This window comes from Panthera tigris, chromosome A2, assembly GCF_018350195.1.
Source record: "Panthera tigris isolate Pti1 chromosome A2, P.tigris_Pti1_mat1.1, whole genome shotgun sequence".
NCBI lineage: Eukaryota > Metazoa > Chordata > Mammalia > Carnivora > Felidae > Panthera > Panthera tigris.
In genome coordinates this window covers 167,337,534-167,363,855 of record NC_056661.1, presented here as the reverse complement: position 1 = coordinate 167,363,855, position 26,322 = coordinate 167,337,534, and the positions used below count along the sequence as shown (strand labels likewise).

General features: G+C 42.3%; 1 protein-coding gene across 14 annotated transcripts in view; it reads left to right on the top strand.

The window, feature by feature from the left end:
• The window catches only part of NCAPG2 (non-SMC condensin II complex subunit G2), a 69,179-nt gene that overhangs the window by 14,307 nt on the left and 28,550 nt on the right, over positions 1 to 26,322 (top strand). For all 14 annotated transcript variants that reach the window (XR_006214123.1, XR_006214125.1, XR_006214122.1 and 11 more), the window contains 9 exons: positions 7 to 101; positions 2,255 to 2,324; positions 5,383 to 5,469; positions 8,796 to 8,891; positions 9,479 to 9,604; positions 15,598 to 15,777; positions 17,494 to 17,646; positions 22,790 to 23,012; positions 23,241 to 23,338. Coding sequence is in view for 11 of the 14 variants with exons in the window: in XM_042976663.1 (XP_042832597.1) it covers positions 7 to 101; positions 2,255 to 2,324; positions 5,383 to 5,469; positions 8,796 to 8,891; positions 9,479 to 9,604; positions 15,598 to 15,777; positions 17,494 to 17,646; positions 22,790 to 23,012; positions 23,241 to 23,338 (1,128 nt within the window). In the remaining 3 variants the exon portion in view is untranslated. The remainder of the gene's footprint in view (positions 1 to 6; positions 102 to 2,254; positions 2,325 to 5,382; positions 5,470 to 8,795; positions 8,892 to 9,478; positions 9,605 to 15,597; positions 15,778 to 17,493; positions 17,647 to 22,789; positions 23,013 to 23,240; positions 23,339 to 26,322) is intronic.

Sequence of the window (26,322 nt, the reverse complement as noted above, 5' to 3'; positions counted from 1 at the left end):
TTACAGGGAAGAAGATTTCTTAGTTCTCTCTTCAGTTGGAATATACATTTTATTAAAATGATCCATGAGACCATTAAAAACCAGTTACAGGGGTTACCAAAGTAAGTATGAAAGGTAATTAATATTTTGTGCTGTCTTTTTTTTTTTTTAATTTTTTTTGTGTTTATTTTTAAGAGTGACGGAGAGCGTGAGCAGGGGAGGGGCAGAGAGAGAGGGAGACACAGAATTTGAAGCAGGCTCCAAGCTCCGAGCTGTCAGCACAGAGCCTGATGCGGGGCTTGAACCCATGAAACGTGAGATCATGACCTGAGCTGAAGTCAGACGCCCAACCGACTGAGCCACCCAGGCGCCCCAATATTTTGTGCTGTCTTAATCTGATTATGAAATCGTCATTTTGGCCTGACTTTTTTTTTTTTTTTAACGTTTTTTATTTATTTTTGAGATAGAGAGAGACAGAGCATGAACGGGGAAGGGGCAGAGAGAGAGAGGGAGACACAGAATTGGAAACAGGCTCCAGGCTCTGAGCCATCAGCCTAGGGCCTGACGCGGGGCTCGAACTCACGGACCATGAGATTGTGACCTGAGCTGAAGTCGGACGCTTAACCGACTGAGCCACCCAGGTGCCCCTGGCCTGACTTTTTAAGTTATATTAATGTATTGGAAACTTTAGAAACTATCTCTTATTTATTATGTACTGTTTTTATTGTGTACTGTTATTTTTTTTAATGTTTATTTATTTTTTGGGGGGGAGAGAGAGTGCACAGTGTGAGTGGGGAGAGGGGAAGAGAGAGAGGGAGACAGAGGATCCTAAGCAGGTCCCATGTTGCCAGTGCAGAGCTCAATGTGGGACTCAAACTCACGAACTGTGAGATCATGGTCTGAGCCGAAATCAAGAGTCAGACAGATGCTCAGCTGACTGGGTCAGCCAGGTGACCCTGTATTGTTATTTTAATTATGTGTTCATTATGTACTGTGGTATCACTGGATAGTTTTTTCCTTGCTATGGGAAATCATTCTTTTTCAGTAATGACGTTGAAATTAAGATTTTTTTTTTTAATGTTTACTTATTTTTGAGATAGAGAGAGACAAAGCATGAACGGGGGAGGATCAGAGAGAGAGGGAGACACAGAATCTGAAGCAGGCTCCAGGCTCTGAGCTGTCAGCACAGAGCCCGACGTGGGGCTTGAACCCATGGACCATGAGATCGTGACCTGAGCCAAAGTCGGACGCTTAACCGGCTGAGCCACCCGGGTGCCCCGAAATTAAGATTTTAATTTGTGTTTATTCTTTAGTAAATTATTTGCCAGTTAAATCTTAGCCTCATTCGCAGTAAATTCCATGTCACTTGCACTTCTGACACCACGAATGTAACATCTGCTCCCCAGTTTACCGTGATTGAGCTTTGGAGTTTGGTGGGAAGGGTCCTGCAGGGTAAGAGTCTAGGCATACGTGCACGAGCCTGAGTGCCCAACATCTTGGAAACTAACAGCAGTCGAAACTGTCACGGCAAATGTTTGAATGTTTGCTGTGTGGCAGGTAAAGAGCTCAGTGCTTAACCTGCTCTGCAGCTGAATACTTAGTGTACGTTTTAAAACTGAGTTCTTAAACTCTTGAGGTGGGCTTGGTTACTGAGTTTCCCTCTGTCAGGCAGCTTGTGTAAGTACTGAGCTGAGCTTTGACTCTGAATCCCTATCACAAAGCCCCTGACGTTCGCAAGGATGCTTTTTCCTCCTGTTTCCTCACTGGCAAAATATTTGGGTTGAACAGTAGATTTCTAAACTGTGATTCTAAAATCAACTCTGGTATTTTAGGGCTCCCTAAACTTGAGGGAATTAGTAGTCTGGAAAGTCCAAAATTGACTCCCAAGTCGAAATTTTATTTATATTTAAACATTCTTTACCAACCTTGACTGAGAAGGAAGAAAATTGATACTTCAATTCCCCTTCTCAAAATCCCTTCCCTTTTCTTCTCTCTACTGCAGGTAGATAACCTGTTCCTGCAGGTACTTTGCAGAGCACTAGTCTGTGGTGGGGTTCCTCCTGTTCTAGGATAGGAGGGGACCTGAAATGATACATTAAAAGTGTGATTGTTTGGGGGGCGCCTGGCTGGCTCAGGTGGAAGAGCATGTGACTCCCCATTTCGGGCTCGTGAGTTCAAGCCCCACTTTGGGTGTAGAGACTACTAAAAAAAAGAAATAAACTTAAAAAAAAAGTTTGAACTTTCACTAACTTTTTTTTTTTTTTTTTTTAAATAGATCTTTGATGGTACACATTGCAGAAATTTATTTCAGAGCTTGGAAAAAGGCTTCAGGGAAAATATTGGAGGTATTTTCTTTCCATTTTATTAAATGTTAACATTTATTTTTGTCGTATTCTAGTTACCAAATAAGTCATCACAGATAGTCACTTAATATCTGTGTTGATGCTCTTTGTCAAAATAAAGGCAGATAATGAGACTTTATGTGATGGGGATTCACTCTCATTCCTATAAATTTTCGTGCTCAGCCACAGACCCAGGACTCTCGCCACCCACTGGGATGTGCAGTTTGAGTGAAGTCAAGATTTGCCAAGTAGCGTTTTGGTAGCTTTGTTAGGTCTGTGCTGTCCAGCCACCTGTGGCTGCCATGCACTGGGAATGTGTCCAGTCCAAACGGAGACGTGCTGTGTCAGGTTCTGAAGATGTAGTGGGGAAAGAAGGACATGAAATATCTCATGAATGTGTTTTTGAAACATTGTTTGCAGGTTGAAATGATAGTGTTTTATTTATTTATTTAAAAAAAAATTTTTTTTAACATTTATCTATTTTTGAGACAGAGACAGAGCATGAACGGGGGGAGGGCCAGAGAGAGAGGGAGACACAGAATCCGAAGCAGGCTCCAGGCTCCGAGCTGTCAGCACAGAGCCCGATGTGGGGCTCGTACTCATGGAGCGTGAGATCATGACCTGAGCCGAAGTTGGGTGCTCAACCGACTGAGCCACCCAGGCGCCCCGAAATGATAGTGTTTTAAATATATTGGGCTGCACAAAATATATTGCTAAAATAATTATACCTGGGTTGTTTTGTTTTGTTTTTCTGTTTTTAATGTTGCCACTAGAAAATTTAAAATTGTGTTTGTGGTTAGGGTTCCCATTTCTGTGCCTATCTCAGACTACCTCATAGCTTTTAGTTACACTGTTTTGGAGAATTTAAAGACATTTGTTTTGAATATGGCTTCCCTTTAATGACGACATAATATCTGCATGGTGAAGATGTGGCTGTGTAATTCACAATTACAATAAGACATTCAAAGGCCTTTTTGAAAAAATATCAAAAGAAAGTGTTTTTGGCTGATATCCCTTATATTTTTCTCATACTGGGTTCTTAAATGTGTTTTTTTTCCTTCTGAGAATAAAATTTTTACTCTTGAGTCGAAGAGGGGTCTTTGCTTTTTGGGGAGCAGGCCCTGAGCTGGTGGGTAGGGAAGGTGTTTACTGATGTTTGGGCTGCTTTCTATCCACTCTGCTCCTGTGCAGCTTAAGCTTGGTTTATATTACTAGGGTTTGTCACTGACTTCTGGAAGATAAAAACTTACCGCTTACATTCCCCTGCTGACAATATCCACAGTCATTTTACAGTGTATTATTATTATTTTTTTAATATTTATTTATTTTTGAGACCGAGACAAACAGAGCATGAATGGAGGAGGGTCAGAGAGAGAGGGAGACACAGAATCCCAAGCAGGCTCCAGGCTCTGAGCTGTCGGCACAGAGCCCGACGTGGGGCTCAAACTCACAAACCGTGAGATCACGACCTGAGCCGAAGTCGGAGGCTCAACCGACTGAGCCACCCAGGCGCCCCTACAGTGTATTATTTTTTTTGAGGAGAAGGCAAAACCAGGACATTGGTATTCATTTTTGCATTGCTTTATTATTGCATAACACTTGTTCACAGGAAAGAATATTTGTTCCCCCTTTTTCCAGTAGTGGTTTTAAAAACAGGTGTTTGTAGGGGCGCCTGGCTGGCCTAGTTGGTAGAATGTGCGACTCTTCCATCTCCAGACGTGAGTTCCAGCCCCATGTTGGGTATAGAGATCTCAGTCAGTCAGTCAATCCACATTAAAAAAAAAAAAAATAGGTGTTTGTAGTTAAAAACATGATTGTTTGATTGAATCTGTACCAAATGAGTGCCAGCTTTTTACTTCTCAGGCTCTCTGCCCTCCCTCGCTTCCTCCCTCCATTCAGCTTTTTAAAGCCACCAAATGTGACATCTCATGCCCACGTACTGCAGTGTGTATCTCTAAGGAATGTGGGTATACAATGCCAGTAACATACTTAACAAAATTAACGATTTCTGGGTATTTTTGAAAATATTTACATTTTTCTGTTTTGTCTCAAAATGTCTTTTTACACCTTTCTTTGGAATCAGGATCCATTAAGTCTCCCGTGGCATTTGCTTGTTAACTCATTTAAATTTCTCAGAGCATTCCTCCCTCTCTCCTTTTCCGTTTTCAAAACCTGTGCCGTGCATGGGTGTGTTGAAGAGCCTGGGTCAGCTATCCTGTAGGATGCCCACATTCTGGTAGTTAGCTCTCCAGCTCCAGCTGTTGTGGCACAAACACTCCATAGGTAGCACCCCATGTTGCATTTCGTCACAAGTCGGTGTGTGGGTCCCCACATACAGGATGCCAAGATGTATTAGTGGCTTCAGGTGAAGGAGGTATTTTCGGAGATAATGAAGGAGGCTGATAGTAGTAGCTTTCTTATGTCCTTCCCTAAAGCTGTGGAGCCCCAGGTGTGGGGACAGAGTGCAGGGCAACACAACAGAGTCGTTGGGGATTCGGGCTGCCCCTGGTGGTTGGCTCTGCTTCCGTTGCCCAACTCTGAAGGTCCGTAGGTGGCATGGGCTAACTGAAGAGTTTCCCACACCCACAGCCCCACCTTGTCCTCTCCATGGAAGTCCTGGAAGATCTTCTTTTGGTCACTTTGGAGTCCCAGCCCCCATCTTTCAGGTGGTTCAGTATCAGTTCTGGGGACAGATCCAGTCTCTGGGACAGACCCAGAGATCATCTGGGTCAGGAAGACTCAGAAGAGGGGCCCCCAGGCCACACTCAGTCCCTGAACCATCTGGCTTGAACCGGCCTCAAGGGGTAGGTAGAAGCTTGCTCCGCCATCTAGCACAGGCTTGGTAGTTCACCAGAGAAAGAAGTAAAGGAGTATCAAAGCTGAAGGGATGCTAAGAGGTGTGGACTCAAAGTAGAAAAGCTCTCAACAGAGGACCTTGGTGCTTTCCCCCGTGAACTTGAAGAGGACAGAGCCGACTCCAGTGACTGCACCTCCTGCCCTGTCATCTGTCAGACCACACGCCGGTGCCAGGTGGTAACTCACGTTGTGTTTGCCGTTCCAGACAATCGAGCACGGGTGCATCCAGGACTTCATGCACCATGGGATTCACCTCCCTCGAAAGTCTCCAGTGCATTCCAGGGTGCGCGAGGTGAGCGAGGCGTGCGGCTTTCTTGGTGATGTTTTTATCACTAAGAATTAAGTTAATCCCCCACAGGCATCAGCTTAAAGGAGCTTTCTTAGAATCTTGATATTCGGTACCTGGCAGTTTTAACTAGGAAAAGAAAGGTATGTTAAGAGAACCAAACCTTACCCCCAAATTTTTTTAAATTCTTTGACATAAAAATATCCAGAATCCTTACTTTCTAAGTACCACTACCACTTTTCTCAAAAATGGATATTTGGGATTATTTTTATTATTTACTTTCATGCATTTTGATATTCTGTAAACAAATGGAATAAATGTTTTGATAGTTTCTTTTGATCAATTTTGTTTTTATTTTTTAAATTTTATTAAAATTTTTAAAAATGTTTTATTTATTTTTGAGAGAGAGAGAGAGAGAGTGTGAGTGGGGGAGGGGCTGAGAGAGAGGGAGACACAGAATCCGAAGCAGGCTCCAGGCTCTGAGTGTCAGCACAGAGCCCTGACATGGGGCTCGAACTCGCAAACCACGAGATCATGACCCGAGCCGAAGCCAGACGTTTAACCGACTGAGCCACCCAGGTGCCCCTATTTATTTTTATTATTATTTTATTTTATTTTATTTTGAGAGAGAGAGAGAGAGAACGTTTGTGCAGGCGGGGGAGGGGCAGAGAGAGAAGTGGAGCCAGAGGATCCGAAGCAGGCTCTGTGCTGACAATAGAGAGTCCGATGTGGGTCTTGAACTCGCAAACCTCAAGATCGTGACCTGAGCTGAAGTCTGATACTTAACTGACTGACTACCCAGGAGCCCCAAGATTTGTTTTTAAAAGCTAATTCTAGGGGTGGCTGGCTGGCTCAGTCAGTAGGGCATGCAACTCTTGGTTGCAGGTTCATGAGTTAGGGCCCCACATGTGGCATGGAGTTTACTTAAAAGAAACTTTTTTAAAATGCTAATTTTAGAATTTAGATGTGAATTTTATACTTATATTGTAAATGAGCTGACTAAATAATAAATAAGGCTTTATTTTATTATCAGTGTCATGATGACACTGATAGGTGTTTGATAATCATAACGATCTTGGCAGGAGGAATTGGAAAATGTGGTCTGTTTAGGACCCAAGATCACTGTCCTAAACCAGGAATAATGCCTTGTGTGCTTCATTTTGGCAACTGCATGTCAAGAAGCTAAATGAACAAAGACTATCTCTTTACTTTTTTGTGTAAGGTATTACTATTATTTGTGGAGTGTAAATATATCAAGCTTGAAAGGATACAAAAACATCTTTACATTATTGGTATGTTAGTTTGAATTATCCATAGGTAAAATACCCAGAGATGAATATATCCAATTATCTCCTGCCTCCTGCCCCAACGACACTTAATCCTAGTGTGGTTTCATTAAATTGTAGGTCAGTTTGGGTCGTTTATTCTACGTATATGATTTGTATTTCAGATACATCATAAGGAATGGTAGCATGTTTATAAATTTGTGACATAATTGCTTCCTTTTTGGTAGAAAATAAAGACTTTTTTTCATATTTGATTTCTGCTCTGGTAGTCTGAGTAATTAAGATATTATATGTATAGATACCACTATTTGATAAACTATGTCAAAATACACAGTTAAAAGGAAGAACATTAAATTTCACTTTTTTTAATTTCACTTTTTGAATGCAGTATATTCCTGGCCTTTAATTCTTATCATTGCTTATAATACATTATAGCTTCTTCCTCAAATCTGCTTTTTTGGTAAACATCACATTTATATGATAAATTATTTTACTGATATGTTGAAAGAAGCTTTAGGAAATGCTTCATATGTCATTTGAAAGTAAAAATCCCCAGGGTGCCTTGGTGGCTCAGTCGGTTAAGTAAGTGTCTGACTCTTGGTTTCAGCTCAGGTCATGATCTCACAGTGTGTGGGATCCACATCAGGCTCTGTGCTGACAGCATGGAGCCTGCTTGGGATTCTCTCTCTCCCTCTCTCTCTACCCCTCACCTGCTTACGAGTGCTCTCTTTCCCTCTAAATAAATAAATAAACTTAAAAAAAAAAGAAAGGAAGTAAAAATTCCCATATTGTTGTTGAAAATCTTCTAACATTAGGTAGTTGTAATGGTTGCCCAACTCTGTAAATGTATTACAGTCCATTGAATTATATACTTTAAAAGAGCAGATTTTATGGTACATGATATACAACCTGATAAAGCTACTTAAAAATCTTTCTGTGTATACCATTGATATCAAGACTTGATAATACTATACTCAAAAAAACTATAGGGATGCTTGTGTGGCTCAGTCAGTTAAGCATCCAACTTCTGCTCAGGTCATGATCTTGTGGTTCGTGCGTTCAAGCCCTGCATCGGGCTCTCCACTGTCAGTGTGGAGCCCGCCTGGGATCCTCTGTCCCCCTGTCTCTCTGCCTCTCCCCTGCTTGTTCTCCCTTTCTCTCTCAAAAATAAATAAAGTTAAAAAAAAAAACAAAAAACCCTATACACTAATATCACTTATCACCATCAGTAAAAATTCCTAAATAACTAGAAGTCAGAAAAAATAATCCCTAGACTGTGTGAAATTGATTCAGGTTCACTTAAAGTATAATCTCTTGTTTGATAGTCTGTTTTAATTTTTATTTTCCACTTTTCACTAATATAGTTTTAGTTCCGAGAGTGGTGCATTAAGGAAGTAAGGCAAAGCTGATAGTTGCTGGGGATGAGTCTGAAGAGTTGCAGAGAGATTCTGGCTGGTGAAAAGGGCAGTAGAAAAGGGACAAAGCAGTGGAAGCTGAGTGCACAGCCCCTTCTCTGATTGTTCCTCAGTTTGGGAAGGACTTGCCATCCAAATTAAGCTGACCTGGTGAGGGGCCACTGAACAGTGACACCCACTGTGAGACGTGTGCCTGTTTCGGAGGCTCATTATAGGTTTTTGGAACCACAGATGTGGGACCAGAAACAGGCTGTAGAAGCCATGTAGACTGACTCTTCCACACACTCTTTTTCCACTTCACCCCAAAGGGCTGAGGTCTCTGTGAACTTTTTCTGAGGTTATTTGGTTATTGCTAGAAGAGTAGAAACCACAACCGAAACCTTTTTGTAGCCCAAGATCATTGATCTTTGTTTCTGCCACTGGTTTCTTTCACGTGATCACCTTTACGCGTTGAGAACCAATAGCATATGTATCACTGTATCTTCTCCTCTTAGGAAAGAGTTATCCAGACTTGTGAAGCAGGAAGGACAATTTTGGTGGAGAGAACAATCTGTCCTCTGTGTTGAAAATAGGATCTTAAGTGCTCTTTTTAAAAACATTACCTTTCTTTTCTTCTTTTCTTGACTCTTAGGTGCTGAGCTATTTTCATCATCAAAAGAAGGTTCGTCAGGGAGTGGAAGAGATGCTTTATAGATTATATAAACCCATCCTTTGGAGAGGACTAAAGGTACTGTTAGTCTGTCCATGTTTAGAACGTGCTCATTATGCTGTCGAATGTATCATGCTCTAGTTCAGAATTGTGATGACGTAGTAACGAAAACTGGAAGCTTTGTGAAATTTGGGGACATGTGTTTTTTATTTTTTTATTAAGAAGATCTGAATTGGTTAAGTGCTGACTACACAGTAGGAAGGGGTTTGTCATGCTGTGTAAACCAGCAGAGGCGTTGGGAGTCTGCAGAGCTGAGCTTGGCCATCCTGGCCCTTCTGTTGATGACTGGGAGACAGGATGACACCCTTCCAGGGAGAGAACACTAGTACTTTTCAACATGGTAAATCTGGTCTTGGGAGGGATATAGTCACTGTTTCTTAGTGACATAAAGTGGACATTGAGTCTTTTAATATCTGTCAGTACTGAGCCAAGAGTTTGGTTTAGCTCACGGAAGGTCTTCTAGGTTTGGCCAGTTTTAAATACTGTAATTGTCTTTAATTTGTAAGTAAGTCTATACTGAGATACTTAGAAGCATTTAAGAAATCCACACTGAAGCCTTTGAATGCTTGCTCTTTGGATTCTGAAACACTGTTTCCTTATTCCAGGCCCGAAATTCTGAAGTCCGGTCCAACGCTGCCCTGTTGTTCATTGAAACATTTCCTATCAGAGACCCAAACTTCAATGCCATTGAAATGGATAGCGAAATCCAGAAACAGTTTGAAGAACTCTATGTACGTATTGCATGTGGCTGAGCCCCCTATGAGGTCAGCTCTGTCTGCGCCCAGTATGCATCCTGGCTTCTCCTGTCCTGCCTGTGTGCTGCCCTCGGATGGCAAGGTTTCCAGATCTTCACCTTCTTCTGAGAAGCCCATTTTCTCCCTGGTGCCTTCTGTGACAGCTTGGACCCGATGGCGTTCTTTTCTTTTTCTCTTTGTCTCCTGTGGAACGTCTAATTATTTATTCTGTATATAGTTTTAAATGTTTTTTGTGTATTCTTGTCTCCCCAGCATAGAGGCAGTATGACATGTGGTTAAAGATCCCCAGATTTGGTTCCACTTCACAGTTAAGAGTTGTGTAATTTTGGGCAGGTCACTAACTTTTCTGTGTCTTTGCAAATTGGGGATGCTGATATTGCCTGCTCTAAGTGGTGGGGTCGTGTGCATGAACAAACCTGGTGATGTTTTAAGGCGAGTCTATAAATAATGCTTGTTGCAATGGAATTTTCACATGACTGCTTTTTCAGATGAGACATGAGAACATTAGGATGCCACGTTTATTTCCAAGGAGGCTGCGGGTCTTTTTCAGGTGGCTGGAATGTGCTGGCCTCTGCTTATTTCTCTACATTGCCTTACATTTCCAGGGCTTCCTAACACAAGCTAAAAAGTGCTTCCTGGTCAGTAGAATAAAATTTTAGAAAGTGATAGCAAAAGTGTTCTGATAATGATGGTTACCCATGGCACTTTATTTTTTAACTTAATGAAAAATCTCAGGCATGCAGAAAGTTGAAACAGTAGTGTAAAGAATATGTGTAGATTTGGCTCTTTGTATGCAAATACACACACGTGCATGTGTATACACACACACACATACACACCCACACACACAGGCATACGCACTTACATACAGACACACGCATGCCTACAATGGACAGTTAGTAGTATTTATCCACGTATATTTACCTAAGATTCCCTTTGAGAATCATTACTTTTGTGGGAATAATGGGCAAATCAAAATTAGATTTTGGTACTTTTAGCCAAAAAACTATGAAAAACTTTTGCTCTTTTTAACTCTGGTGTCCAAATCTATGAACTGTTGTTTTTACCTGAAATGTGTGTGTCTGCCTTGGACGTGGTGACCAACAGGGTGCTGCCAGTCCAGCCGGCACATGTCTCCTATTGTACCTCACGGAGTACACGTGGCCCTCCTGCTCCTGAGTGGAACGTACGAGCAGGCCGCCGCGGACAGCCTGACGGGGACCTCCTGAGGCCTTGTGCTGGGCGTCAGCATACATAGCAACTGAGAGCGTGCAGTCACATTTTGTTTCGGATTCCACTTCCCCCTTCATAAGTCTGGGCTTGACCAAATTACTTAATTTCTCTTGAGTCCTATTTCTTCTTTCAAACTGGGAATAGTACTCAGTAGGATTGTGATAAGGTTTCCATGAAAAATTAAACATAAAGCATTTAGCATTACCATGACAGTGGTTATAGGTGAGATTGAAAGTGCACTTATCTTGAGAAGTACTGAGTAGAATAAGTGCTAATGTAAAATTGTTGAAACGCATATTGTGCACTTGAAATTAATTTAACACTGTATGTTAACTACAATGGAATTAAAATTTTAAAAACACGTAGAAAAAATAACTGGCTATTATTCTCCATAGGAACATTAAAAATAGGTAAAGTGATGTGATCACCTAATACAATATTAGGAACATATTGGTGAATCCTGTGTCTCTTGCACTAGAAACTGAAGTGAATTTCTGGAGATGAGTTTAGTACTCATTTACAAGGTGAAAGGTGTGTAGAGAGCTGTTGGTCTCTTGGAGATGGAGATGCTATCAATGGCTTGGTGGCTTGGATATTCTTAGAATATTGGCTAATGAGTGGTGTAACTATATCTCTATTCCATTAAAAATTCTTTGTATTAGGGGCGCCTGGGTGGCTCAGTCGGTTGGGCATCCGGCTTCGGCTCAGGTCACGATCTCGCGGTCCGTGAGTTCGAGCCCCGCGTCGGGCTCTGGGCTGATGGCTCAGAGCCTGGAGCCTGCTTCCAGTTCTGTGTCTCCCTCTCTCTCTGCCCCTCCCCCGTTCATGCTCTGTCTCTCTCTGTCTCAAAAATAAATACAAAACATTAAAAAAAAAAAATCCTTTGTATTATAAATTGAAGGAGTCTTACTGTGAGGACATCACACTTGGTAGAAATACTATATGAATAAATATGTTTACAAGCTACGAAGTTTAGTGTAATTTTAGCAGTTGTGTAATATGTACATGTTAATAAGTTTAAGAAGCAGGACCTTATGAAATAAGGTGAAAATAAATTATGGTGAAAAATAAATTATGCATAGGAATGGCAAATTCTTATTAGAGAAAATACCTATAAGAGATGCCAAACCTTTGTTAGACTCGAGCTAATAGACCATATGAAGACTAGAACACAGAGGGGCACCTGGGTGGCTCAGTCGGTTAAGCGTCGACTCTTGATCTCTGCTCAGGTCATGATCTCAGAGTTTGTGGGTTTGTCGGGTTGTATGCCGACAGTGCGGAGCCTGCTTGGGATTTTCTCTCCCCCTCTCTCTGCCCCTCCCATGCTCGTACATTCTCTCTCCCTCTCTCAAAATAAATAAACGTTAAAAAAAAAGAGACTGGAATGCAGAGTAATCTATATTCAGATTAATCATTGTAAATTTTGTTTTTACTTTATTAACTTATTAAAAATAAAAATTATTAAATGATAGGGGCGTCTGGAGCATGTGACTTTTGATCTCAGGGTTGTGAGTTTGAGCCCTATGGTGTAAAGTTTACCAAAAAATGAGATCTTTAAAAAAATTATTAAGTAATATTTTATTTGAATATTAATTATTGAAGTTAAATGTTTTTTCAGAACAATAATTACATTCTACATCATTCCTCTAGAAAATAGTGGATTCTAGGGGCACCTGGGTGGCTCAGTCAGTTAAGTGACTGGCTCCTGGTGTCGGCTCAGGTCACGATCTCATGGTTTCGTGGGTTCAAGCTCTGCATTGGGCTCTGCGCTGGCAGCCTGGAGCCTGCTTGGGATTCTCTCTCTCCCCCCCCACCCCCTCTGTCTCTGTCTGTCCCTCCCCCCGCAACTTGTGCTTTCTCTGTCTCTCTCAAAATAAATAAACTTTAAATACATTAAAAAAAGATTGTAGAAAACATTGATGTTATAGTTGCTTAAGATTATGTATTAGTGGAGATAGGTTTATGTTTTTCAAGGATCAAAACTTATCAGTCTCATAAAAGTGAGATGTCAGTGTCTAAATGGAGTTTTAAAAGAATACTTTAAAAATTAAAAACAATAAGAGTTTCAGCTCTAATAGGGAAAGGCTTGTATGTAAGCACCATATCCTGTGGAGGCCGTGACTCCCTTTTGGGGGTGAAATGAACTCATGGGAAATCATCAAAGCCTATGAAATAGTTTCCGTCCATCCTTCTTTGTTTGCAGGGCATTTTTGGGGTGGTATGTGTCTCTGAGTGTTTGAATCCCAAAGTGTTATTTTTTTTCCCCTGGCACCTAATTTATAGTTTGGCCAGGTAGAAGAATTGTATATTCAAAGTAATTTTTTTCCCAGGACTGCTAAAATATTGTGCAGTGTTTTCTAGCATGAAGTGCTTTTGAAACTTTTAAGGATTTTTTCTATGCCTTGATTTTCCCCACCCCTGCTGGTTTACCAAGATATTCAGTCTGTTAGTTTGAATTTGCTTTTTCTCAATGCCTGTTCTTTCCTAACGCCTTTTAGGAGGCAGTGCAGTATAATAAAGAGCAGTCAGAAAACTGTCCCTGCAACAGGCCAGATGATAATGAATTTAAGTCCGTGGGCCACATGGTCACAGCTATTCTACTCTGCCATTGTGGAACAGAAGCAGTCATGGACTGCACAGAAATGAGAGTGTGGTTTGTTCCAGTAAAACTGCATTTGAGGACACCAAAATTTGAATTTCATGGAATGTTCACATGTCACAAAATATTATTCTTTTGGTTTTTTCCAAGCATTTAGAAATGAAAAACCATTCTTAGGCATTGTGGGCCACACACAGATGAGCCTGGGCCAGATTTGGTCTGCAGGTCGGCTCAGAGTTCATGACCCTGTTGGACCAGGTACTGAGTAAATGAGAATGAGTTTTCATGGGGATTGATAAAGGAGATAATCCAATAAATAAGAGTAATGGTTATATCCTGGTGTCCTCCTTGTGCCTCACCTGTTCTTTCATACTCTTGTTATGTTTGTGATTCTCGAACTTGAGTAGTGTGGAGACTTTCTTTTGGAGGTAAAACATGGAGGCCTCCTGTGAGTGTCTGTGGATGTCGAAATGGAGTGATTTTCCTTTGGAAGGAGCATCATGAGTTATGTGCCATTGCTTTGAGTGACTTTGTCGTCACGGCGATTGATTGGAAATCCGGATCTGGGCTCTGGACTCGTATGAGACTGTGTCCTTATAAGTTGATTATCCAGAATATATCTTTGAAGAATGATACTGAAAGTAATTCACAGAAAACAAAATCTATAAAACTTGTGAATAGTTCTTCAGATTCCAAAAGTTCTCTTATTTCTTTATTTTGCTGTTTGTTTTTTCCCTGATGACCTGTCATCTTGACTTTTCTATCTTATTGTTTTTCAATTTTTTAAAAAATTATTTTAGAGAGTGTGAGTTGGGGAGAGGGGCAGAGGGAAAGCAAGAGAATCCCAAGCAGGCTCCATGCTCAGTGCAGAGCCCGACGTGGGACTCAATTCCACGACCCTGGGATCATGACCTGAGCCGAAATCAAGAGTCTGATCCTCAACTGACTGAGCCATCCCGCACCCCTTGGGTAACATTTCAATGACCCTTTTAACAGTTTTGTTTGAATCTGTGTCTGAATAAGACCCATGCATGTGATCGGCCAATAGATTGATAAGACCCTGTCCAGTAACCTCAGTCTCTCATTTTTGCTTGCTAGTTGTTGAAGAAGCCAAATTATTCTTTTATTTCCTGAAGCCTGGGGACATATCCCTGTGGCATAATTGTTATGTTCCTTTGCCTCCTGTATATCCTGAGTATCATTAGGTGCAGAGTTGATCAGTTACTTTTGTGGGGGTTTTTGTTTGTTGTATCAGGTGGTTTTGTTTGTTTGTTTTTAGTGTTTATTTATTTTTGAGAGAGGAAGAGAGACAAAGCACGAGTGGGGAAGGGGCAGAGAGAGAGGAAGACACAGAACCTAAAGCAGTCTACAGGCTCTGGGCTGAGAGCAGAGAACCCGATGCGAGGCTTGAACCCACAAACTGTGAGATCATGACCTGAGCCGAAGTTGGATGCTCAACCAACTGAGCCACCCAGGTGCCCCAGTTGTTTCAGGTTCTTAGTGGTGCTGTTGTGTACTCCATCCAGAGATGACATCTTGTTTCTTTCTGTATTCAGAACGACTGATAACCATTTTGGCTAGGTCATAATCTCACGGTTCAGGTGAGTTTGAGCCCCGCATCGGGCTCTGTGCTGACAGCTCAGAGCCTGGAGCCTGCTTGGGATTCTGTGTCTCCCCCTCTCTCTGCCTCTCCCCTGCTCGTGCTCTGTCTCTCTCTGTCTCTTGAAAATGAATAAAAATGTTAGAAAAAAAATTTTTAACGAGTAGAATTACTTTATTCTGGTCTTTCAGCCTTTTGGAAATTCAAGAGAGTGGTTTACATAGGCTGTGTCTGTAGGATCGACTCACATCTGCATACCTCGCTGAAGGTGGGGCTGGTGTTTGAGGCTCTACTGTCACAGAGTCCTGTAGATAGGATTGGCAGCTATGGTACCCATGTGTCTGGGTTGTCTTCTTTAAATGCACAATTATAGAAATGATAAATAGTAAGAGATGTGTAAGTCTGTATATGACCAGTATTTCTAGGACTTAAAATGTCTGTTGTGAATGCTGAGAGGGCTGATGTATAAAGCAAATATTGATATAAAGGGAGCTGATCTAAGATTTTTAAGTCTTTTTTCCCCCCTCCAATTTACAGAGCCTTTTAGAAGATCCTTATCCGATGGTCCGTTCTACAGGGATCCTTGGTGTTTGTAAAATAACTTCCAAATACTGGGAAATGATGCCTCCGACCATTCTTATTGATCTCCTCAAGAAAGTAACTGGGGAATTGGCATTTGACACAAGCTCAGCTGACGTGCGCTGTTCTGTCTTTAAGGTAGGATTTAAAATTATATAAGCAATATTTACTTACAGAATAATTAGAAAATACAGAGAAAGAACAATTTTTAAATAACCCATAATTCTTCCCAATTGATAAAGCACCACGGACATTTTTGTTGTACATCCAAAGTAACATTTTTAAAAACCAAATTGAAAGTGTTTTCTACAAAAAAGTCTTACTTGAAATAATACTGATTTTAGTGTATGGCCAGGGTGGGTGTGCACATTTTTTTTTAAAGGAGGAACTATATATAGTACTTAATTTTTTATTTTAATTTCTTTTAATGTTTATTCATTTTTGAGAGAGAGGGAGGGAGGGGGAGAGAGAGAGAGAGAGAGAGAGAGAGAGAGAGAGAGAGAGAGAGAGGGAGAGAGGGAGACAGGGGAGACAGAGTGTGAAAGAGGGAGGGGCAGAGAGAGAGGGAGACACAGAATCCGAAGCAGCTCCAGGCTCCGAGCTGTCAGACACTTAACTGACTGAGCCACCCATGTGCCCCCAAGTTTTTAAAATTATATTAAAACTGACTTTTTTGGTATACCATATGTACTTTTAACAAGAACCTACAAAACTGTCCTTTCTCCCATCATCCAGTTTCAGCAGTTAATCAGGACACATTGGTCTTGCTCGTCTTTACAGTCCATTGTCTCCCACTGTCGATTAATTTGAAGCAAATCCAGGACTGCATATCAGCTCATCTGTAAATATTTCAGTGTGATGGTGAAAACATAAGGTCTCTTTATATTTAATCGCAATAATACTGTAATAATATCGTGTGGTGACAGATGGTAACTGCACTTCTGGCGAACACAGCCTGATGTATGGAATTGTCGAACCACTGTGTCGTACACCTGAAACGAATAGGATATCGTATGTCTACTCTAATTCCAATAAAAAAGAAAAGAGGTCTCCTTAAAAAATCCTTTTTCCTAATAACTGGAAAGTAAAGGTGGAGCATATCAGATCTTTAGCTGGTACCTGGTCTGAGGTTGGGCAGGTCACTGGACCACCCATCTGAGGTATGTGTGACTGTCGCCATGTGTCGTGAGTCTCCCAGATGGGGGGCTCTGCTTTCTGTGCAGTATTGAGTCAAGAAATCTGAGAATTCATGGGCTATTAAAAAAACGTGAAAGGATTGTTAGGTCCCAGCTTTGGACACAAATTGACTCTGGAGCCTTCGCTACCACCAATTGTTCTGTGTTTCTTTCAGTTCTAAAAATCTTTTAAAATTTAGCTAAGAGAAACATTGAAGAATTACTTCATAACTGCTTTAAATCTGAAGAAATTATACTAATTCATTAGAAGTATGCTTTTCATTTATTTTATTTGTTTTTATTTTATTTTTTTCTATGTTTGTTTATTTTTGAGAGAGAGACAGCGCGAACAGGGTAGGGGCGGAGAGAGAGGGAGACACAGAATCCGAAGCAGGCTCTAGGCTCTGAGCTGTCAGCACTCAGCCCAACGCGGGGCTCGAAGCCATGAACCGTGAGATCATGACCTGAGCCAAATTCGGACACTTAACTGACTGAACCACTCAGGCACCCCAGAAACATGCTTTTTATACGAAATTGTTTTAGAAAAGTGTTACTATCTGTAGGTATATTTATTTCACTAGTAGTTCATTAGTAAGGATGGAACTGAATATTGTTTTAACTGTACTTTTCACTGTTTATGTTCTAAATTTGAACTGTTTATATTTCTCCTTTTTTATAGTGTCTGCCAATAATTTTGGATAACAAATTAAGCCATCCGTTATTAGAACAGCTTCTGCCTGCACTAAAATACAGTCTCCATGACAATTCCGAGAAAGTGAGAGTGGCTTTTGTTGATATGCTGCTGAAAGTCAAAGCCGTGCGGGCTGCTAAGGTAGGACAGGCAGGATTTTATCATTGAGGGTGTGACATAAATAAGTACTTCGCTTTCGTCAGCAGAAAGACAAAGCAATTTTAATTCTGAGAGTTTCAGTAATCACATTTAAACTACTCGATATCTGATATGTTCTACCAATTTGTGTCATAAAATTTTATTTGTTTTGTGATTTTCACTGAAGTTTCTAGAAATACCATTAATGTGTGTTTTCTTTTTGAAAGACATTAGTGCAAGCAGCTGCTACCTTAAATGATATTTTTATCATATACATGAAAGCTTTTGTTCAAATACTGAAATACTTGCCACATAGTAACTACTTATTTTTTTTTATTTTTATTTTTTTAACGTTTATTTATTTTTGAGACAGAGAGAGAGCATGAGTGGGGGAGGGTCAGAGAGAGGGAGGGAGACACAGAATCTGAAACAGGCTCCAGGCTCTGCACTGTCAGCACAGAGCTCGACGCAGGGCTCGAACTCACGGACCGTGAGATCATGACCTGAGCCGAAGTCGGACGCTTAACCGACTGAGCCACCCAGGCGCCCCCATAGTAACTACTTAAATATTCCTGGGAAAATGATGAATGTGAGGCTTCCCCCCTTCACATTTTATAGGAAGAAGCAAAGAAGTGAGCATTGTGTCATGATGCATGTTGTGACGTGTGAACTTTGAAGGGAGGTTGTTTTCCTTTAGCTTGAGTCCTACTCAGTTTTTGGCTAAAAATTTCAGTTAGCAGCTTTTTAACTTCCTTTGGTAACACTGTGGCTTTTCTTCTCCATGTAATACTTGTCTGAAATTTACTTTAAAGTGCTGTTGTCACAGCACAGAATTTGGGAACAACCTGACCACACAGATGTGTGGTGTGCTCATGCAATGGGAGAGTGTCCTGTGGCCATGACAAGGGATGAGCTCACATGGAAATACCACTGAGACACGAGGAAAAGCAAGTGTAGATGTGTGTGTAGTGTGCCGCCAGCTGTATAAAATGGGAAACATACATATGTATTTGTTCAGACAGGAAAATCTTCCTAGAGGAAGATAAGGAATTAATAATGGTTGCTTGAGGTGAGGGGGATTGGATGTCCAGGGATGGGCCACTGGAGAGGCCAGGATACTTACGGCTTTATGTTTCGTGAATTTTGAATTCTGAATTTCTGTTGTTCAAAAGAAAAAGGCACCAAAAACCAAAGACTGTTTTACATGACCTCCATAGCACGACTCCCCCATGTCCTACCCAGTCGCCCATCTGTGTGTGCTGTTTCTGACTCCGCTCTGGCCCTTTCATCTGTTTGCACATCCGTGGGCCCTGGGACACACTGCTGTACTGCTAACAGTTCCCATGACGTCTTGGAGCGTGTCCTCCAGCTTTGTTCTTCTTTCAGAGGTTTTTGGCTGGTTTAGGTCCTTTGCATTTCCACATGTATTTAAGAGTCAGCATGTCTGTTTCAGCAAAAATGCTGGCTGCAGTTTTTACCCTGTTTGTTATAACAGCTTAATAAAACTGAGTAGTTCTGAATCTTTAACGTTTGGCCTAGTGTTGTTGGCCTCGTGTTGTTTGAAGTGTTGTTTGGCCTCGTGTTGTTTGAAGTGCAGACTTGTTTGCAGAGGAGTGTTGAGGTAGTGACCGGTGAGGAAATGGAGAGAATAGCTGGTTTTTCTTGATTACTGGGTCTACCCAAGAGAATATCGTAGAGACCAAGTAAGATGAAGACAAAAGTTCTTTGACCGGGGAGTTTGAATTTTTAGGAGAGTGGGGAGAGCAGAGAAAGAAAGCATAATGTTTTATTGAGATGCCTCTTCCGTCTTGATCCTTAGCTCTGCAAAAGCCGGGCAGGGAGTGCCACAGCTGTGAGGTCTCTGGAAGGGTTTGTGGGGTGTCCACGCTAGGACTCCTGGAAGATCAAGGCCACCAGTCGGTAAGCATGTGGAGACGCAGCTAACAGGAAGCGGAAGTGGCTGATCGTCCACCATGTCAGGATGACTGGGGTCTGTTCTACGCTGTCAGACACTGGTCATGCCTGGTGTTAGTAATGGACACAATTAGCATTTTAGAAGCAAAAGACCAGTTACGGATTTGCTTGCTTTCGTGCCTGTTGCAGATATCGGCCTGCTGGTGATATGTTTGCATAAAATAAAACCTCAGGTAATCGAAACAAAATGAATCAGAATCCTAGGCTAATCAGAATGGTTCTGCGTTTTATTTTTTTTTAATGTTTATTTTTTATTTATTTTGAGAAAGAGAGACAGAGCACGAGCAGGGGAGGGGCAGAGAGAGAGGATCCAAAGCAGGCTCCATGCTTAGCACAGAGCCTGGGCTGAAATCAAGAGCCAGACACTTAACCAACTGAGCCATCCAGGTACCCCTGCTCTGCATTTTATTTGAGAAAAGTGAATCAGAGAAAAACAAGCGAATATGGGGAGTTTCTGGAAAGGCAGACTTGCGGGAAATGTTAGTTTTAAGAGTCACACCTGGAACCTTGACATTTGGTAAAAGTGCTGATGGCTAGTTCCCATTCAAGATGGTCTAGTCTCCATGACGGCCCAGGAGTCAACTTTTTAATGTGAATGGGGACAGTCATGAAAGACCTCTCAGGTACTGGCTCTGTGGCTGGGCTGTTGTGCTGGGCTCTGGGATGTTTCTTGGTTGTATTCCTTGTAGCCGGGTTGGAGCTCTGAGGTTTTGAGTCTTGAAGAGCCCCTGCTTACCTGAGTTCTCAAGGTGAGGACTTCCTCTTTCCTCTTGGGTTTCCCCTCTTGGGAACTGTGTTGCTGTGCACGTTCTGAAGTTGACATTTACTAATGGCAGAATTATCTTGACCCGCAAGTTCTCACGTGGGGAAAGTGTGATGCTCCTGCTGAGGGTACTGTTGCCCAGAGGAAGTCAGCAATCTGGAGGTATCCGCTCTGTCCCTTAGGCTATCTGCTTCCATTCTGCATCAGTGTATGGCCTGCACACCACTCTCGCCTACCTTCCTGTGATGTTGCAGGCGGCTTAGTAGAGCAGGTGAACTGTCAGTCCATTCATTGGTTATTTTAGTCTTGGGTTGAATCTGCTTTTGCATGGTTGTGAAATTGCGCCGGATAGTTACGTGCACTTGAATGTTTTGGGAAGTGTTTTTTACTGGTGTCATTGTTACCCACAGATGTGCTGTTTAGGGCTGCACCTCAGTACATTCGCACTCAAAACCAGCGATCCATCTGGACTGACCCTCAGGCAGGAAGGGAGCAGGGGAGGTGGTCAAAGCTGTCAGATCCTTGGACTCATTGCCACCTTCTTCTCTTGAACCTCGAAAGCACTGCCTTTCACTTTTGAGTAAGAGTCTCCAGTCACTCTCTGAGTCAGTGCTGGAGTTAGCTGGCAGTGGGCTCTCTTCTGTGAAGATGCCTGCCCCTGGCAGGACAAGGGCTGAGAACACTGTCGTCTCTGTGTGGCTTACTGCTGGAAGCACGGGGGTGCTATTTGCTTCCCCCGGTACCAGCGTGAGTAGAAGTGTTTGGTGTAGGGCTTGGGCTTAGTTATTGTCTTTACTCCAAAAACTTTTTCAGAAGTACCATGAGGTGTCTGAGCAGAAGTGTCCTCGGACATTTCTGGGAGAAGTGATCAGTAGCGTCAGATGCTCAGAGGTTTCCTGTAAGGGGAGGCGTGAATATGTTCATCTGGATTTTTAATAGGAGGTCATTATGATCTTGGCAAGAACAAGTTCAGTGAGGGTAGAAGCCATGTTTCTATGGGTTGAGGTGTAGTGGGTAGGTAGAGGCGGGTTCCAGGGTGGGAGGTAAAGTGAGCTGCAAGAAGACAGGAAATTCAAGCAGAGTTTCATGGGGAGGCTTTTTGTTTTAGGGTTTGGAATGAGTTGAAAAATACTTAAATGCTGATGAGAAAGATCTAGGTGAAAATACTGGAAAGAGGGACTGGCTGTTGGAGGCAGGTCTTCGAGGAGCATGCATGTCATGGTGTCCCCACTAGACAGGTGAGGAGACCACCAGATGCCAGCTGAGAAGTGACTGGGACAGGATTTGAACATTTCACCATGAGAATCTATTTTCTGTCTACTAGTTTTTCTCTTGTCTGGAGTGTCTTGCTTACAAGTTTGGCCCTTTTCTGTAGGCGGTGGACAACTTTGAGGCTTTTGACTGGAGGGCTATGGGACAGTTGTGGCTGTGCAGCAGCTGTAAGGTGGGCTGGAGGAGGCCGGTGGTCATCTAGGCGAGCTGGCACTGCAGAGGGAGGCAGGGATGCGCCAGAGGGTGCTGCCCCCTGTGGGCAGTGGACCAGGTACCGCTGGGGTTCAGGGGTGATGCCTCTGTTCTCCACGGTACGGAATGGGGTGTCCACTTCAGCTTTCTTTGTCAAGACTGTTGTAAATTTTTCTATACACTTTTCACATGAATGGGCTAAAAGTTATGGTGTTTTAGGAAATTTTTAAATTATTAGACTGATAGTCATAGCTATCATTTGAGAGTTTATACCGAGCATGATGCTGATTAGTTATGATTAACCCTCTCAACAGTGTTCTACTTGGCACCTTGTATGTCAGTGCTTCTTTTTATATTTTTTTAAGTGTTTATTTTGAGAGAGGGGGAGAGAGCGAGTGGGGGCTGGGTGGGGGGGGAGGAGGAGTAGAGAGGGAGAGACAGAATCCCAAGCAGGCTCCACGTGGGGCTCAAACTCACAAACCGTGAGATCATGACCTGAGTGGAAATCAAGAGTTGGACACTCAACTGACTAAGCCACCCAGGTGCCCTTGTCAGTGCTTTTTTTTTTTTTTTTTTTTTAATGTTTGTTTATTTTTGAGAGAGTGCTACTGGGGGAAGGGTGGGGGGACAGAAGATCCAAAGCAGACTCTGTGCTGACAGCAGAGAGCTTGATGTGGAGCTCAAACTAACCTAAACTGAAATCAAGAGTCAGATGCTTAACCGTCTGAGCTGCCCAGGTGTTCCTGTCAGTGCTTTTTAAAATATTGGTTTATTCTAATTTCTGTACAGAAGAGTCACAGATTCTGGTGTAGTCATTTGAAATGAGTTTTTTTGGAATAGAAAAATTAGTTCCTTTTTGATTTTGCTCAGGAAATTTTGCTTAAAGTATTTTCAAGATTATAGGGACAATTGACCATTTTCCTTCTGTGTATGCTTTATATATAGTTTTGGAAAATATGCCCCATGGAGCATATTTTGGTTCGTCTGGAGTCAGATTCCCGGCCTGTGTCTCGACGCCTGGTGAACCTCATCTTCAACTCTTTCCTGCCTGTGAACCAGCCCGAGGAGGTATGGTGCGAGCGCTGCGTCACACTGGTCCAGATGAACCACGCAGCTGCCAGGAAGTTCTATCAGCACGCCCACGAGCACACGGCCTGCACTAATATAGGTGCTGGACATTCACTTCTCAGTACTTGTTATATTGTCTGCCTGAAGCATAGTTAGTGTTACTTGTCTTCAGTGTTGGTCATTTTAACGAGCTTCACGCTTGAATGCATTTCTTAATGATTTCCGTTACAATAATACTTTTGATTGCTTGGGATTATAATTTTACTATTAGAAAGATGGTTTTGTTGAAGAAACACAAATTAATTATTGATTATCTTAAACATTTTAGCAAAGCTGATTCATGTGATTCGCCATTGCTTGAATGCCTGCATCCGGAGGGCAGCACAAGAGGGCCACGAGGGCCACGAGGAGAGGGAGAAGGAGAACGTGAGTGCAGTCAGCTTGCCCTGGCCCAGCCACAGCTGCGGCCGAGTTATCTCGGTGAAGACTAGGCCCCGGGACCCATGCTCAGAGAGAGGCAGAACACTGGATCAAAGCTGGCATTCCCATGGAGTGTCATGTTAACAATATTTTATTTTCCATTTATTCCTTTACTATTGATAGTTCAACTAATTATTTTGGAAGGTCATAATTAATGTTTTTGAAAGAATTGCTCTGTATCCTTTGTAGTTTGTTGTGGGATTTGGGTAGTATTTAATACACAGGGAAGTTTATTACTGGTAACACCCTATCCCACATTTTCTTTGCCTTAAGGTTCTCTGTATATTTTAATTCAATGTAGGTGTAACATACACCTGGATTGGATTCCGGATGTTACCATATTTTATAATTAATGGGTAGTAGTGTTCTTAAGGGTTTACTGCTAGCCATTGCTGTAACAGTCTACTAGAAACATCTTGGGGTTGAATTTCTAGGACTAATCTTTATTTAGAATTGTCTTTTAAACAGTAATTAATCAAAGGGACTAGTTAGCTGCTATTTACTCAGAATCCAGAGTGACCCGATAAAAGAAATTTAAGACTTAGACATGCATTACTTATAAGCAGTATCTTAAGCTTATAAACAACTTTCATGCTTAGGTACATCTAAAGTAAAATTTGGAGGTAGTTTTATAGTACCCACATAGGTGAGAAACTGGTCTTTAAAAAAAGTCACAGGCACCTGGGTGGCTCAGTCGGCTGTCCAACTTCGGCTCAGGTCATGCATGATCTCAGGGTTCATGGGTTTGAGCCCCACGTGGGCCTTTGTGCTGGCAGCATGGAGCCTGCTTCAGATCCTATCTCCCTCCTCTCTCTGCCCCTCCCTGGCTTCCCCGCTCATGTTCTCTCTCCCTCTCAAAAATAATGAACTTTAAAAAATAATAATGAAATAAAATAAATAAAAGTCCCAAAAGGGGCCTCTGGCTGGCTCAGTTAGGTGAGCATGTGACTCTTGATCTCAGGTTGTGAGTTTTTTTTTCTTCTTCTTCTTTTAACATTTATTTATTTTTGAGAGACAGAGAGAGAGACAGACAGACAGACAGACAGAGTGTGAGCAGGGGAGGGGCAGAGAGAGAGAGGGAGACACAGAATCCGAAACAGGTTCCAGGCTCTGAGCTGTCAGTACAGAGCCTGACGCGGGGCTCAAACTCACAAACTGTGAGATCATGACTTGAGCTGAAGTCCGACACTTTAACCGACTGAGCCACCCAGGCGCCCCTAAGGGTTGTGAGTTCTAAGCCCCACATTGAGTGTGGAGCATACTTAAAAACAGGAAGTCATAAAAGACAATCTGCCCTTTTGCTGAAACTGGTACTGCATATAGGCCGCGAGGAGAGGTCCGTGCATTGGTCTGACCCTGCCACACTCCCATCCTGTGTCTCACCACCTCTGACACAGGCCTTTTTCTAGGAGAGGCTGACAGGTTTGCTTGGGGCTATAGCTGCAGCCTGGCCTGATGTCTCCCGGATGCTCCCTGGGGCCTCCTGAGCCCATGCAGCTGGAGGCCCAGCACTCCAGCAGCCCAGTCCCTGCTTAAGCAAGTCGTCCTCAGTCCCAGTCAGGGAGGCAGATGTGGAATAAAGGAGAAAAGAGCAGAAAAGAGGGGGACTGGCTTTTATCCTGGCAGTGGGCCCTGACTAGCAGTTCCAGCCACTCACAGGCCTTCAGGGCCTGGATTTGGGAAGCCTTCAGCCCAGGGCATTGGAGTTGGTTCTGCTTTTATGTTCGGTGGAATTGGAGTTCCTGTCTTCAGAGCTTTTCCCTCAATATACAGATTGGGCAGAACTTTTCAGGAAAGTGATCCCATGTCTGCTCCTACATCTTCAGAACCCTCAGCTGGAGATGCCAGCATGGTGGCCTCACTCCACTTTTGCAGGGCACGTGGGGTCACGGGATGGGAAGTGGACGCAGTGATGCACAGGGAGCTGAGTGTCCTGGCTGTGGAGCAAGCACAGCCTCTCTGTGGGCCACCCTCGCAAACTCACTCTGATGGTGGAAATGGTTTTGCAGAAGAGAAAAAACATGTTTGTGATGTATTAGTTGAGAGACTATTCCATTTTTTTTTTTTTACATTTTATTTATTTATTTATATTTTTGAGAGAGAGAGAGAGAGAGAGAGAGCGAGCGAGCACGAGTTGGGGGAGAGGCAGAGGGAGAGGGAGACACAGAATCCAAAGCAGGCTCCAGGCTCTGAGCTGTCAGCACAGAGCCCGACGTGGGACTCGAACTCATGGACTGTGAGATCATGACGTGAGCTGAAGTAGGACGCTTAATCAACTGAGCCACCCAGGCGCCCTGAGACTATTAAGTTTTTTAAATATTGAAGGAACCCCATACCTCTGTTATTAGAAACCTAGGTATAACTGAGAAAGCTTGCATTTTACAACATTTTGGGTCAGTTTCTATATTAGTAGAAAACAGAAGAGTTTAGAAATATGTAGGACTGTTATAGTTTGTGCTAGACAAGAAGCACACTTTGTCATGTGGATATTCTCATTCTAAGAATATCTAGGTAGCTAAAAGCAAAATTTTTGAAGTCATTCTTTTACTCATTGCTAACTACTAACAATCAAAGATGTTCTCTGCTAAAATAAAAAATTGGCTTCCTATTTAATGAAATCTTACTTAGGAACTTAGCACATTTTTGTGAAAAAGCAGTGGTGGCTTTTTCTTGAGACTTTAATGATAAGGCTGCTATGCTAAACATTGGAATGGTAAAAAGTAAAGTTAAATACAGAATGGAATTTTGTCAATCTGTTATTTGTATCATTCTTTCAGTGGTTTCTAAGCCTTTAGTAGTTTGATTGCTTTTCAGATTTGGCCATAGCTCATTCGGAGTGTTAAGTGTGTAATGAAAAATCTAGATTTATGTAGAAGCCACTTTTGCTTTTTCTGTGTACCCTCCTTAAGTTTCTTTTCTTTTTTAAAGTT